This window comes from Antechinus flavipes, chromosome 4 (genome assembly GCF_016432865.1).
Source record: "Antechinus flavipes isolate AdamAnt ecotype Samford, QLD, Australia chromosome 4, AdamAnt_v2, whole genome shotgun sequence".
Classification (NCBI taxonomy): domain Eukaryota; kingdom Metazoa; phylum Chordata; class Mammalia; order Dasyuromorphia; family Dasyuridae; genus Antechinus; species Antechinus flavipes.
This window is the reverse complement of record NC_067401.1, coordinates 213327886-213343533: the sequence shown is the minus strand read 5'-3', so window position 1 is coordinate 213343533 and position 15648 is coordinate 213327886. Positions and strand designations below refer to the sequence as shown.

At 33.8% G+C, this 15648-nt stretch overlaps 1 protein-coding gene across 1 annotated transcript; it reads left to right on the top strand.

Moving 5' to 3' along the window:
• Positions 1–14441: 14441 nt before the first annotated feature.
• LOC127559307 (ubiquitin-like-conjugating enzyme ATG3) lies at positions 14442–15171 on the top strand. Its single transcript, XM_051993005.1, has one exon. It carries the CDS (start codon positions 14443–14445, stop codon positions 14920–14922), a length of 480 nt encoding a protein of 159 aa, XP_051848965.1. The 5' UTR covers position 14442; the 3' UTR covers positions 14923–15171.
• The last annotated feature ends 477 nt before the right edge of the window (positions 15172–15648 follow it).

The window sequence follows — 15648 nt, the reverse complement described above, 5'->3', positions numbered from 1 at the left end:
TCTGACACCAAAGTATAGGGGTTAACATTAGAAAACTGGTTGAAATGATTCTCTATGATGTTTTCTACTTTATCTCTTCAAGTCAGAAGAGGATCTGATACTCTAGTTCTATTACCTTTAATTGCTACCTTTCTACATGCACAGCTCAACTGTTACATCTTATTGATAGTGATAACACCATAACTCTATCATTTGGATTCCTATTAGTCTAAATAAATTGTACAAATTTTTAGGAGAGCTATTCATAAAAATCTCAGATAATGACATTTATAATATTACAATTTCCCCATGGACATGTGATAATAACTCCAATGTCAATATTCCCTACAAGAATGTCAATAGATAATGAAGTGATAGTGATACTAAACATATATATACTAAGTCACATAGTATTCAAATTTTAAATGAAAAGTTAAATGAGTTACAGGAAGAAAGAGACAGCCAAATTATACTAGTAGAAGACTGTAACTTTATGCTCTCAAAGCTAGATAAATTTAATCATAAAGTAATTAAGAATAAAGTTAAGGAGATTAACAGAATTTTTTTGGGGAAAAATAGATGACAGACCTCTGTAGAAGATTTAATGTGAATAGACAGTAGTATTTTTATCAGCTATTCATGTCACATTCCCCAAAATTTTCCATGCATAAAAACTTTGTGACCAAATGCACAGAAACAGAAATATTAAACGCCCCATTTTCACAGTGAAATGTATATTTGATAAAGTTATTTGGAAGCAAAGATTAATTGGAAACTAAATAATCTAATCTTAAAGAATGAATGGGTAAAAGAACAATAAATATATTACAAAAATAATCATTACATTAAAGAAAATGACAGCAAAACAACATTCCAAAATTTGTGGGAAGAATCAGAGCAGTGCTTAGAGGAAAATATTTAAATGCATATATCAATTAAAGGCAGAAAGACCAAATCAATGAACTGTACAGGCAATTAAAGAACAACTAAAAGAGAAAAAAAGAAAGTTTTTAAATTCCCAGTTAAATACAAAGATGAAAATCCTGAAAATCAAAGGAAGAAGTAATAAAAATAAAAATAAGGGAAAAAAATCAAATTAAATAAAACTGCAGATTGGTTTTATGAAAAAAAAAATTATTTTGATTTATAAAAGAAAAAGAAGAAAAACATTACTGGTATGAAAAATGAACTAGGTGAATGTATCACTAATGAAGATGAAAACAAATTATTAAAGCTTACTACGCCCAAGTATATGCCAGTAAAACAGCTAGTCTAAATCAAATGGAGGAATATTTACAAAAATGGAAATTGCCTATATTAAGAGAAGATATATAAAATACTTAAACCTAGCTTTGAAAAGAAATTGAATAAACAATAAATTAGTGTTTTAAGAAAAAAAATCTCAGGAACAGATGAATTTATGAGGGAATTCTACCACCACTTTAAAAAAACAATTAACTCCAATACTATATATAATGTAGTAAAAAATGAGTCTTATCGACTTCCTTTTGTTACATAAATGTGGTTCTTATATCTAAGCTAGAAAAAATAGAGAAAGTAATAGATCAATTTCCCTAATGACTACTGATGGAAAAACATTTTAAATAAAATAGCAGTAAGGAAATTACAGAAATATATCACAGAGATTATACACTCTGATCAGGAGGGATTAATGCCAGGAATGCAAGGTTGGTTTAATATTAGCATAATTAACTATATCTATAACAAAACCATAAAATCATATAATTTTATCAATAGATGTAGCAAAAGCCTTAGAAGGATCTACTCTTATTGTTATCTTTTTATTTACAGATGGGGAATCTGAAGAGAAGTTACCTGATTTACTCATAGTTACAGAATTAGTTAATATATCAGACAAAACTTGAATTGTTGTTCTAGTAGAAAGTAAGTCAAATAGCATTCTCTTTGTGAATCTGTCTTTTAATATCTGTCTTTTTGTTTCTACCTTTCTCTTTCTCTAATACACACATACATACATACATATGCATGCAAATACTCTCAGATCTCTTGGGCTCTTATTAGTATGGTTCAGGAAAAAACACAGCTCAAATTTAACAAGGGATTCAACAGTTTTCTGTTCACAACTAAAAAAACAAAATAGAAAAGATAATATAAAAATTGAGGGAAAAAAAGACCCTTAGTGATTTGACAGAGATGGTTGAAATTTTGTTAAGTTCTGTTAATCCTGAATACTTGCCCCAAGAAATAGCAGACATCTTTATTATAACTTGTTAAAAAAAAAAAAAAACCACTTCAGTACTCATTTCAGTATCCCTCACATACAACTTACCGTCTTCTATTATTCATCTTTTCTAACTTTTACTAGATGATCCAATAAAAAAATAAGGATTAAATAACAATGAACTGCGTCATCCTTGGAGCATGAAAGATGCTTTTTCACAACTTACCTCTAATGTAAACCAGCAATATACTTATATGTAAGTCAGTAACTTTCACTTAAGTACACAATGCTCTTAAGACTTTAAAGAAGGCAGAAGAGTTGCTGATATGAATAAGTGAATAGTTATCATATTACATATTCCCTCCCACACAAAATAGTAATGTGCCACATGAAAAAGTAAAACAATTAATTTGGAGATAGTCTTGAATTCAGATCCCAGCTTTTCTCCCTTACATTTTATGAGAACTCATATAACTTATGAGAATGTTAGTTAGCCTTAGTTTTTTTTTCTTTCCAAAATGAGAGAACTTGATGAACTAAGCTGATAACCTATAAATATATAATCCTACAATCATATGAAAATATATGGCTACACTAAAAGAAAAAAAATGAATAAGCAAATACAACTGATAATTCACCAAATTTGACAGCTCAGCAAAAAAAGAGTAAATAAGCATTATCTTCACTATGCAACAATCACTATGTTAAGTACTTTACATTATTCTCTAATTTGAAACTTAACAGCTCTGTAAAATAAGTAATATTATTATCCACATTTTGTAGCAGAAGAAATTGAATTCAAGTGCCATGTCAATAGTTTGTAAATGCCTAAGGCCAGATTTGAACTTAAGTTTTCCTGCATCTACATCCAGGGTTTTAACCATTTTAACAACAGGATAAATTAATACAGCTATTTACTATTGATGCATATAAGATGGTGGAGCTACTTTTATTTGACTAAATATAGTTGTTAATTGTCCTAGTTATCAGTGTTATTACACTGATATTATAGAAGGAAACATGCTGTGGAGCCTTTTTCCCATGGCTTGATTTAATGAAACCAATTAAGGATTTCATGTGGGGATAAACCCATATTTCTTAAGCACATCTAACTTCTTTTAATCTTAAATGTCATGATCGCCAAGCATGATTTCAATTACTAATTAGTTTTTCCAGGTACCTTGATACAAGAAGGAAGTTCTATCTTAAGAACAATGTCTACCCCATATAGGCTAAATTTTTCTTTTTCTCACAAAGCAATATAAATATTCTTGAGACTTATTTAGTGCAAAAGGACTCAGTTGACCAAAGGAGTCAATAAAGGTCTCAGGACACCTAAGTAGAAAAGTTCAATTTAGGAAGAGCCAGGTTGTGCCTCAGGCTTGATACACTTGACATATATCAAATTCAAAGGAAATGTAGGTAAGCCCAACTTAATCATTTCTGCAACATCATTAAATATTCTTTTGATATTATGATTATTAAATGACACTCTTTTTTGTTTTATTAGGTGTCTAGTGAATGTCTCAATGAAAATGTGAACCAGACTAACCTGAATCAGCCTGATCCAAGATGAGTGCCCTAACCTGGGGACAAACATGCAGTACTTTATATGAATTAAAACTAGTGTTCCGATTTCAAAATCACTATCTTATAGCCTCTGGGTAAACGGAACAAAATAATTATTGAATTAATAAGGCTGAAAATTGAATCTTGAATTGTTGTGACTTGAATATCATAGACAGCCCATAAGGTCAAACATGAAAAAAAAAACAATTTATCACAAACCCAAGATATTACTATTTTTCTTTTTTTCTAAGGAATTCAAGGAAGCAAAGAATGGAGGGGCAGGTAAGGCATGAGAGCAAGTTAAAATATTTGGAGGTTAAAAAATACATTTGACAAGCTTAATCTTGCTTTACAACATGAAAAAAATTCTGAGAAATATTTATAATCTCTTTGAGAAAAGTCATGAGAAAAATTAACAAACAAAAGAAAACAAACAACCTTAGAAATAGATGAATAAAGTGAAGTGGTATTGCAGAATAAACAGATATATTTAAATTGAGTAAATTTCAATTAAAATGGAAATAATACTTAAATCTCCTGCTATGTTCAACTCTACTAGTATTGGAGATATTAACAAAGTCATTTAAGAGTCCCTATCTTCTAAAAGCTGACATTTTATTAGGACTTGGAAAATGATAAAGCATGTAACCCAATAAGTTAATTGTTTTTTTTTTTATTGAATTGAAATAAATATTGAGGATGATAGAGTAAAGGAAGCACTATAGCTGAGGATTCCCAATAAGGCCTCAGAAGAAAATCTGAAAAGGAAAAGGAATTACTTAATACAAGTTCAGGATGACACATTATTTCATTCTAGGAAACTCAGGACTTAAGAAGAAATATAAAACATGAAAGAGTGAAAGCTAGTTCAAAATCCATGTGGATACAGCACTACTGGTGGGACTTGGTAGTGATAATAGCACTTGAAAGCTCTCAAGTCAAAGACAGCAAGAGAATTATGCAACAAGTCAGAAAGAGATTACAGGGATCATTATATTAGCATCAGGCATGGAACTAGACACTATGTGGCAACTCCATTGTTATATCTACCTATAGATCATGGTTCAAGGACAAAGAGGAGCACAGGGACCTTAAGAAATCGTATTGCTTCTGGTGACAAAGGAGCAGGTGACCAGAGCAGGAGTATTTCAAGGGCTCATGGAAGAGCCCTTCCTGGGAAGAAACTAGGGACTATATAAGGAGAGCAGTGAACACACCTCTCCCTGGATCACATTTCTTTGACAGCATCAAAAATTTTAATTTTAACCACACCAAACTGGCTCTAAAATCAGCAAGGCAAAAAAGTTTGAAGCTTAGGACTTTGCCCCTTCCAACACCTCCTGCCAGAAAGAGGGCCAACATTAACATAAATTTCAAAAATCATGAAATATTCTGGGAAATGATCAAACAATAAAAAAGAAAATGTTCAAAAAAGGATACTGTGATGTTAGGAAAGATCAAAACAAACACAGAATAAAACAATGATGACAAAACAACCATAAGTAAAGAAAAAATATATAAATTAGATATAGAACCAACAAGAATTCCTAGTAGACTAAAATGATTTTCAAAATCAAATAAGAGTGGTAAGGGAAATTTGGTAAATAAATAATAGTGAAGAAAGAAAATAAGAAAAAGGCAATTAGCAGCTTGATAAAAAAAAAAAAGCACAAAATGATGAAAGAAAAAATATCTTAAAAACAAAATTATCCAAATGGAAAAAAGGAAGCACAAAACATCAATGCTGAAGAGAATTTCTTAATAAAGCTGGAGGGAGAGGGAAGATGGTGAAGGAGCAACATGAAGGGAACAGAGCTAAGATGGCAGAGAGTAAACAGGTCTTTGTCTGAGTTCTTCCTAGCTTCCCTCACATCAACACCAGATCAAACCTCTAAATTGGTATTGGAGTGACAGAATTCACAAAAATTTGGTGATGCCCATTCAGTACAGGAAGCAAGCCTGCAGCACTAACAGGGCAGCATGAAGCCCCTGTTGCCTGGAGAGAAAGCTTAGGACAATCTCCTAAGGTTTTTGCAAGAGTGAATGTTAAAAATCATCTATGTTTTGAAAATAAAAAGCTTTAATAAAAATTAAAATGGGCAAAAAAGCAAAAAGTGCTTTGACCATAGATCACTTTTTTATGGAGAGAGGAAGAACAGACCTAACAACCTGAGGATACTAAAGGCAAAACATTTCCAGATGAAGCATTAAAGACTGATATGACTTCATTTCCATTTCACAAGACTCTTGGAGAAATTCAAAAAGGATATTAAAAGGTAGGTAGAAGAAAAATAATAAAAGGAAATGAGAAATTTACAGGAGAATTTGGAAAAGGAAACAAAGAAATGATCCTTAAAGAAGAGATTTGAAGAAGCAAAAAGACCTATTATATCAGGGAAAGAAGGAATAGGCATGAGTAGTCTATAAAACTTAATCTCATTAGATTTGGATGCAACAGAGAATATCAGACATAATTAGTGTAAAAGAGAAACTTGTATCACCCTATAGAGAAATAGGATGGGAAAGCAGAAAGGGAAGGGGAAAGCTAATAGAAGGGAGAATAGAAGGGGAAAGGTATGTAAAATGGAAGGACTATTGAGGGAGGTAGTATTCAGAAGGAAAACATTGGGGATGAGGGAAAGGTAGAAAGGAAAGGAAAAAAGTATAATTTGGGGAAAATAAGAAGGCAAGAAATACAGAATTAGTCATTTTAACTGTGAATGGGAATGGGATGTACACTCCCATAAAATGGAAGCAGTTAGTAGATTGGAATAAAAGCCAGAATCCTACAATATATTGTTTACAAGAAACACATATAAAGTAGTGATACATACAGAGTAAAGGTAAAAGGCTGGAGTAGAATAATTATGCTTCAGCTAAAGTTAAAAAAAAAAAAAAGCAGGGGTAACAATTTGATTTCAGATGAAGAAAAGGCAAAAATATATCTAATTAAAAGAGATAAAGAAAGAAACTACATTTTGCTAAAGGGTACCATACATAATGAAATAATATCAAAATAAAACCATTTCTGAATCACAATTGATCAGAGAATTGCAAATTAAGACAAGTCTGCAAGCCCACTACATACCTCTCAAATTGGCTAAGATGACAGAAAAAGATAGTGACGAATGTTGTAGGGAATGTAGGAAAACTGGGACACTAATACATTCTTGGTAGAGTTGTAAAATGATCCAACAATTCTGGAGAACCATCGGGAACTATGCCCAAAGGGCTATCAAACTGCATCTACATATACTTTGATACAGCAGTATCTCTACTGGGCCTGTATACCAAAGAATACATATAAAGGGAAGAGGTTCCACATATGACAAATGTGGCAGCCCTTTTTTTAGTGGCATGGAACTGGAAACTGAATGGAGGCCCATCTGTTGGAGAATGGCTGAATAAATTGTGGTATATGAATGTTATGGAATAGTATTGTTCTATAAGAAATGATCAGCAGGATGATTTCAAAGAGGCCTGGAAAGACTAGCATGAACTATGTTAATTGCAGTGAGTAGAATCAAGAGAACACTGTACATAGCAACAAGACTATGTGTGAAAAACTCTGATAAACTTGGTTCTCTTCAACAATGAGGTGATTCAGGCTACTTCCAATAGACTTATGATAGAGAGAGCTATCTCTCCATCTCCTCACAGAGAGAAAAGACTGGGGGGATGGAATATAGATCACAACCTAGTATTTTCACTTTTTTGTTGTTGTTTGCTTAATTACCTTTTCTAATCTTTTTTATCTGAGTGTTCTTGTGCAACATAATAAATGTGGAAATATTTTTAAAAGAATTGCAATATACAGGACTGCTTGCCATCTAGGGGAGGGGGTAGAGGGAGGGAGGGGAAAAATCGGAACAGAAATGAGTGCAAGGGATAATGTTGTAAAAAAATTACCCTGGCATGGATTCTGTCAATGTAAAGTAATTATTAAATAAAAATTTAAAATAGAAAAAAAAAAAAAAAAAGAATTGCACATGTTTAACCTGTAGTGGTTTACTTACTGTCTAGAGAGGGGATACATGAAAGGGAGGCAGAAAAATCTGGAAAACAAAGTTTTACAAGGGTGAATGTTGAAAACTATCTTTGCAAGTATTTTCAAAAACAGCTATTACTAATTTTTTTTTATTTAAAATTCTGTGATCTCTCTATCCAATCTCACCTCCACCCAATAGAAAAAGAAAAAAAAAAAAGGTTAAACAAAACTCTTATAACAAAGATGTATAGTGACTGAGGCGATGAAATGGAAGGCAGAGCAGACCTAGAAGCAGGAAGATGAGAGTTTAAATCTGCATTTGGACATTTATTAGCTGTGTAAATGTGGTCAACTCACTTAATTCCATTTCCCTAAATTCTTCATCTGTAAAATGAGGTAGCGAAGAAAATGACAAACCATTCATATTTTTGCCAAGTAAACCCCAAATAGGGTCATATCATGGACACAATTCAACAAGAACACACCAACAAGCAAGCAAAAGAGAAATACAAATCACTTCCTTACATATATCTCACCTGTATGAGATCACAGCTTCTCTGCCTGGAATGGGTAATATGTTTTACCACTGATCCACTAGGATCATGACTATTCACCGCATGGATAAGAGTTTGAAATTATTTCAAAGTATGTTCTTTAGTTTCCAATTCTTTGTCAGCAAATAAATACTAATATAAATGTACATATTTGTCCCTTTTTTCTTCTTTTATTTATCGGGGACATAAGCCTACTGTTGTATTTCTGGGACAAAGGTTATGTATAATTTAAATCATTTTTGGGAAGGGCATTGTTGTAAAATGATTTACAGAATGTCTACAAATGATATGGATCATCATTCCCAAAGTCTTCCCAGGATAGCAGTTCCTGGTGGCAGTGTCTGCTTTGGGAAATAGGGGGAGACTGGAGGATTAAATGCAAATTCAAGGATCTGTAACTATTCCCTTAAAAATAAAGGGAGGGTGGGGAGTGAAGAGAGAGACAAACAGACAGAGAGAAACACATAGAGGGAAACTAACAGAGACAGAGAGACAGGGAGACAACGAGAGAGAGACAGAGACAGAGACAGAGACAGAGACACACACACACATACAGAGAGAGAGAGAGAGAGAGAGAGAGAGAATGAGAGAGAGAGAGAGAATGAGACAGAGAGGGAGGGAAAGGAAGAGGGAAGAAAGGGAAGTGGGAGGGGACAGAAGGGAAGGGGGAGGAAGGGAAGAAAACTATACTATATTTCTATATCTAAGGTATACGTGTGTGTGTGTGTGTGTGTGTGTGTGTGTGTGTGTAATGCTTAATTTTAAGGATTCCAGAAAAGTGTAAATATTTTTTTTTAAAAAAAGAATATCTAGAACATGATATTTCTCTTTTTTCCACATGTCTTTCCCAAGCTTGAGTCCATTTTCCCCTGAACTCTATGTATTGGTGGGAATTTTGTCACAAATCTTTTTGGAGAGCACTGTTCCCTTCTGACTTTAACACTGTAAAAAAAGTGTGGATAACTAATTGATTTTAAACATTATGGTCATAGATAGAAAGCACAGTTGTGCAAACTATTGATATTATAAGAATACCTTTAAAACTCCTTAAAATTAACTGTACAACTTAATGGAGTATATCTGTTGTGCTGTGGAGAACCCAGCCACCAAACTGAGTCGCAGATAATAGTCACATACTATATATACTATGTTTTCTGATTCCAAGTTCTTTAAAACTTTCCATTAGGATTCTTTTTTTCTGAAGACATTTGTTTGTTTATTCTTGTTCTTGTTTTTCGAAGTGAACAAAGCTTCTTTCTTTTCCAAGTTATCTCAATGAATATCCTATATTTCGAATAATTGCTGGTGTTATTTAAAAACACTATAACTGTGAAGTAGCAACAATTAAAATGTACTAATGGAGAAAAACAACACTTTTTTATATTTTTATTTTTTTAAATAACTTTTAATTGACAGAACCCATGCCTGGGTAATTTTTTTTACAACATTATCCGTTGCACTCACTTCTGTTCCGATTTTTCCCCTCCATCCCTCCACCCCCTCCCCCAGATGGCAAGTACTCCTATACATGTTAAATAGGTTACAGTATATCCTAGATACAATATATGTGTGCAGAACCGAACAGTTTTCTTGTTGCACAGGGAGAATTGGATTCAGAAGGTATAAATAACCCGAGAAGAAAAACAAAAATGCAAGCAATTTATATTCATTTCCCAGTGTTCTTAATTTGGGTGTAGCTGCTTCTGTCCATCCTTGATCAATTGAAACTGAGTTAGATGTCTTTGTCGAAGAAATCCACTTCCATCAGAATACATCCTCATACAGTATCATTGTTGAGGTATATAATGATCTCCTGGTTCTGCTCATTTCACTTAGCATCAGTTCATGTAAGTCTCACCAGTTCTCTCTGTATTCATTCTGCTGAGCATTTCTTACAGAACAATACTATTCCATAACATTCAAATACCACAATTTACTCAACCATTCTCCAATTTATGGGCATCTATTCATTTTCCAGCTTCTAACCAGTACAAACAGGGCTGCCACAAACATTTTGGCACATACAGGTCCCTTTCCCTTCTTTAGTTTCTCTTTGGGGTATAAGCCCAGTAGAAACATTGCTGGATCAAAGGGTATGCACAGTTTGATAACTTTTTGAGCATAGTTCCAAATTGCTCTCCAGAATGGCTGAATGTGTGTTCACAATTCCACCAACAATGTATCAGTGTCCCTGTTTTCCCACATCCCCTCCAACATTCTGCATTATCTTTCCCTGTCATTCTAGCCAATCTGACAGGTGGGTAGTAGTATTTCAGAGTTGTCTTAATTTGCATTTCTCTGATTAATAATGATTTGGAGCATATTTTCATATGGCTATAAATAGTTTTAATTTCTTCATCTGAGAATTGTCTGTTCATATCCTTTGACCATTTATCAATTGGAGAATGGCTTGATTTCTTATAAATTAGAATCAATTCTCTATTTATTTTGGAAATGAGGCCTTTATCAGAACCTTTGACTGTAAAAATGTTTTCCCAGTTTATTGTTTCCCTTCTAATCTTGTCTGCATTAGTTTTGTTTGTACAAAAACTTTTCAATTTGATATAATCAAAATTTTTTTATTTTGTGGTCAATAGTGATCTCTAGTTCTTCTTTGGTCATAAATTCCTCCCTCTTCCACAGGTCTGACAGGTAAACTATCCTATGCTCTTCCAATTTATTCATAATCTCATTCTTTATGCCTAGGTCATGAACCCATTTTGACCTTATCTTGGTGTATGGTGTTAAGTGTGGATCAATGCCTAATTTCTGCCATACTAATTTCCAATTTTCCCAGCAATTTTTGTCAAATAATGCATTCTTATCCCCAAAACTGGGGTCTTTGGGTTTGTCAAACACTAGATTATTAAAGTTATTGGCTGTTTTTTCCTTTGAACCTAACTTATTCCATTGATCAACTAGTCTATTTCTTCCCCAATACCCAATGGTTTTAGTAACCACTGCTTTATAATATAATTTTAGATCTGGTACAGCTAGGCCACCTTCATTTGATTTTTTTTTCATTAATTCCCTTGAAATTCTTGACCTTTTGTTTTTCCATATGAACTTTGTTGCTATTTTTTTTAGGTTATCAAAATAGTTTTTTGGGAGTCTAGTATAGCATTAAATAAATAGATTAGTTTAGGTAGTATTGTCATCTTTATTATATTTGCTTGCCCAAACCAAGAACATTTAATATTTTTCCAGTTGGTTAAATCAGACTTCATTTGTGTGGAAAGTGTTTTGTCATTTTGCTCATAAAGTTTCTGATTTTTCCTTGGCAGATAAGATTCCTAAATATTTTATACAATCAGTAATTACTTTAAATGGAATTTCTCTTTGTAACTCTAACTGTTGGATTTTGTTAGTGATATATAAGAATGCTGATGACTTATGTGGGTTAATTTTGTATCCAGCAACTTTGCTAAAGGTGTGGATTGTTTCTAATAACTTTTTAGTAGAATCTCTGGGGTTCTCTAAGTATACCATCATATCATCAGCAAAAAGTGACAATTTGTTTCCCCATTGCCTATTCTTATTCCTTTAATCTCTTTCTCAACTCTTATTGCTGAAGCTAGCATTTCTAATACAATATTAAATAGTAACAGTAATAGTGAGCAACCTTGTTTCACTGCTGATCTTATTGGGAATGGTTGCAGTTTGTCACCATTACATATGATGTTTACGGCTGGTTTCAAATAGATGCTACTGATTATTTTAAGGAAAAGTCCATTTATTTCTATACTCTCAAGAGTTTTTAATAGGAATGGATGTTGGATTTTATCAAATGTTTTTCTGCATCTATTGAGATGATCATATGGTTTTTGTTAATTTGGTTATTAATATGGCCAATTATACTGATAGTTTTCTAATTTTGAACCAGCCCTGCATTCCTGGTATAAATCCTACTTGATCGTGGTATATATCCTGGGGATGATTTTCTGTAGTCTTTTTGCTAATATCTTATTTAAGATTTTAGCATCAATGTTCATTAGGGAAATTGGTCTATAATTTTCTTTCTCTGGAAAACCAACACTTTTGAAGAATAAAAGAAAGGAATATATGTGCATTTTTTTTTTACTTTTATATTTCTGAGATACTCCAAAAATGTTTTCCCATTGGAAAAATCTTAAAATCAGCCCTGTTTTTTTGTCCAAGTATTTCAGCCTTTCTTAAGTTATATTATATTGTTAGTTATATAAATTAATGTCCCACTGTATTTCACATGTAAGTCACTTTCATAAATTGGCAGAGAAGCAAGTCTCTAAGGTAACAAAAACCTTTAATCTTTAAGATCTTTAATTATTATAACTATTTTCTAAAAGTAGATTTTACTGGGAAAAGAATGGACCCTCTTTTCTGGATCCAGCCTCCAGATACCCCATGCAATCTTCTGTGTCAGATGCTTTTCTTCTCCTACCACCTTTGCTCAGGAAATGATAATCAATTCTATAGTACCATTCCTATGCAGAAAGTCATGAGCATCTACTGTCCTTTGGTTTTACAAAATTTAGCTCTGATCCTGCTTAGACAGATGCTTCCTTCCTTATTTAACACTTGTTCCTCCTCACAGAATGAATGAATGAAAAAATTATAAATTCTTTATTAAGTAATGCTATATAATAAACACTAACTATGCTGGATGCTAGGATGACAAATAAAACAATCCCTGTTCTCAAAGAGCTTATATTTTAAGAGGGAATCATAACTGTGTGTAAGTGTAGGGGTGGTTTAGGGATGGATTGCAAATTTTTATAAATGTAATTTAACTTTAAAATTTAAAAAATGTAATTTAAATTTAAAAGTTTGTTTTAAAAATGTGATTTTCTCAAATCTTATCGACCTTAATCAATGTATGAGTATTACTTCAGACAAAGTGAGATTTGGGAAAGATCTTACCTTGAAAAAGGCCAAGTTCATGTAGTTGCCCATCAATTGGAGAATGGCTGAATAAATTGTGGTATATGAATATTATGGAATATTATTGTTCAGTAAGAAATGACCAACAGGATGATTTCAGAAAGGCCTGCAAAGACTTCCACGAACTGATGCTGAGTGAAACAAGCAAGGTCAGGAAATCATTATATACTTCAACAACAATACTATATGATGATCAATTCTGATGGACCTGGCCATCTTCAGCAATGAGTTGAACTAAATCAATTCCAATGGAGTAGTAATGAACTGAACCAGCTATATCCAGCGAAAAAACTCTAGGAGATGACTAAGAACCATTACATAGAATTCCCAATCCTTATATTTTTGTCCATCTGAATTTTTGATTTCCTTCACAGGCTAATTGAACACTATTTCAGAGTCCAATTCTTTTTGTACATTTGTTTGGACATTTGTTTTGTATTTAATTTATACTTTAACATATCTAACATGTATTGGTCATCCTGCTATCTAGGGGTGAGCTCTCCTCCCCTTTCTTTTTCACTTCCCTGCCTCCACCCACCAGAATCATCATTTCCTATACAACACATCAGGACTTGCACAAAGAGTGGGCGGGGGCCATTCTTTCTCCAAGCTTATATATTAATAGAGTATGGTCCAATTACTATTTAGCCTCATGTGTTTGGGGCCTCAGTGCATCAACTCAAGCCTCAGCCCATTACATCTCCCGCTTTCTTTTGTTTTAGAACACAGGTGATCATGCCATCCCTGACTCCTCAGGAAGGTCAGAGCCCCAAGGGGAGGTGATCACACCCTCCCTGACTTCTCAGGAAAGGAGGTGAAAGCATCGAAAAGGAGGTGATCACGATCCCCCTGACTTCTCAGGAAGGGAGGTGAAATCACTAAAAAGGAGATAATCACACCCTCCCTGACATCTCAGGAAGGGAGATGAAAAGCACCAAAGGGAAGTGGGGGTTGCTAGCAGGTTTCTGAGCTGAAGGGTCTTATTATGCACAAACCCATCAGCATGGGAAGTATTACACAAGCACATAGCAACAATGCAGAGGCTATTAGTGATGACTCTCCCCACAATTAGTGCAGGCTTGATGTGGTGTAACAAATATGAATTATACACCCAATAGAAGGTGGAGGAGAACTTGGTGTTCATATGCATCTTCTCATTTTCCTGAAATTTGTACAAGCTGTTATTCCAACAATAGAATATGACTACACAAGACACTTCACAGACCCCCATGCTTAAGGAATCAAAATTTAAGGAAACAGGTGTGATCACCCCAGAAGAGTTTGTTGCAGCTGGAAACCACTTAGTCCATCACTGTCCAACATGGCAATGGGCTTCAGGGGAACAATTGAAAGTCAAGGCATACCTTCCAACTGGCAAACAGTTTTTGGTAACTAAAAATGTGCCTTGCTATAAGCGGTGCAAACAAATGGAATATTCTGATGAATTGGAAGCTATAATTGAAGAAAATGATGGTGATGGGGGATGGGTAGATACATATCACAACTCAGGTATTACAGGAGTTACAGAAGTAGTTAAGGAGATTACCCTGGAAAGCAAGGATAGCATAAAGCGAGACTGCTCAGCTTTATGTGATGAGGAAGAAGAAGATGAGGGAGAAGCAGCAGATATGGAAGAATATGAAGAGAGTGGACTCTTGGAGACAGATGAGGCTACTCTGGATACAAGGAAAATAGTAGAAGTTAATTAAGCTAAAAATGATGCTGGAAGTGAAGATGCTATTTTACAAACCAGAACTTATGATCTTTATATTACATATGACAAATATTATCAGATTCCAAGACTCTGATTATTTGGTTATGATGAGCAACGACAGCCTTTAACGGTAGAACATATGTATGAAGACATCAGTCAAGATCATGTTAAGAAAACAGTGATCATCAAAAATCACCCTTATCTTCCACCTCCTCCCATGTGTTCAGTTCACCCGTGCAGACATGCTGAGGTAATGAAAAAAATCGTTGAGACAGTTGCAGAAAGTGAAGAAGAAAAAAGCAAAAAGAAGAAGAGAAAACAAACAGAAAGCAGAGAGAGAGAGAGGTCTGAGCTCTCCTCCCCTTCCTTTTTCACTCCCCTGCCTCCACCCACCAGAATCATCATTTCCTATACAACATATAAGGACTTGCACAAAGAGTGGGCGGGGGCCATTCTTTCTCCAAGCTTATATATTAATAGAGTATGATCCAATTACTATTTAGCCTCATGTGCTTGGGGCCTCAGTGCATCAATTCAAGCCTCAGCTCATTACATAGGGGAGGGGCGAGGAAGGGAAAAATTGGAACAAAAGGTTTGTCAATTGTCAATGCTGTAAAATTACCTGTGCATATAACTTGTAAATAAAAAGTTATTAATAAAAAAAATTGAAAAAAAGAAAAGGCTAAGTTCATGCCTCTCATGAAGAGGCATAGGAAACCTA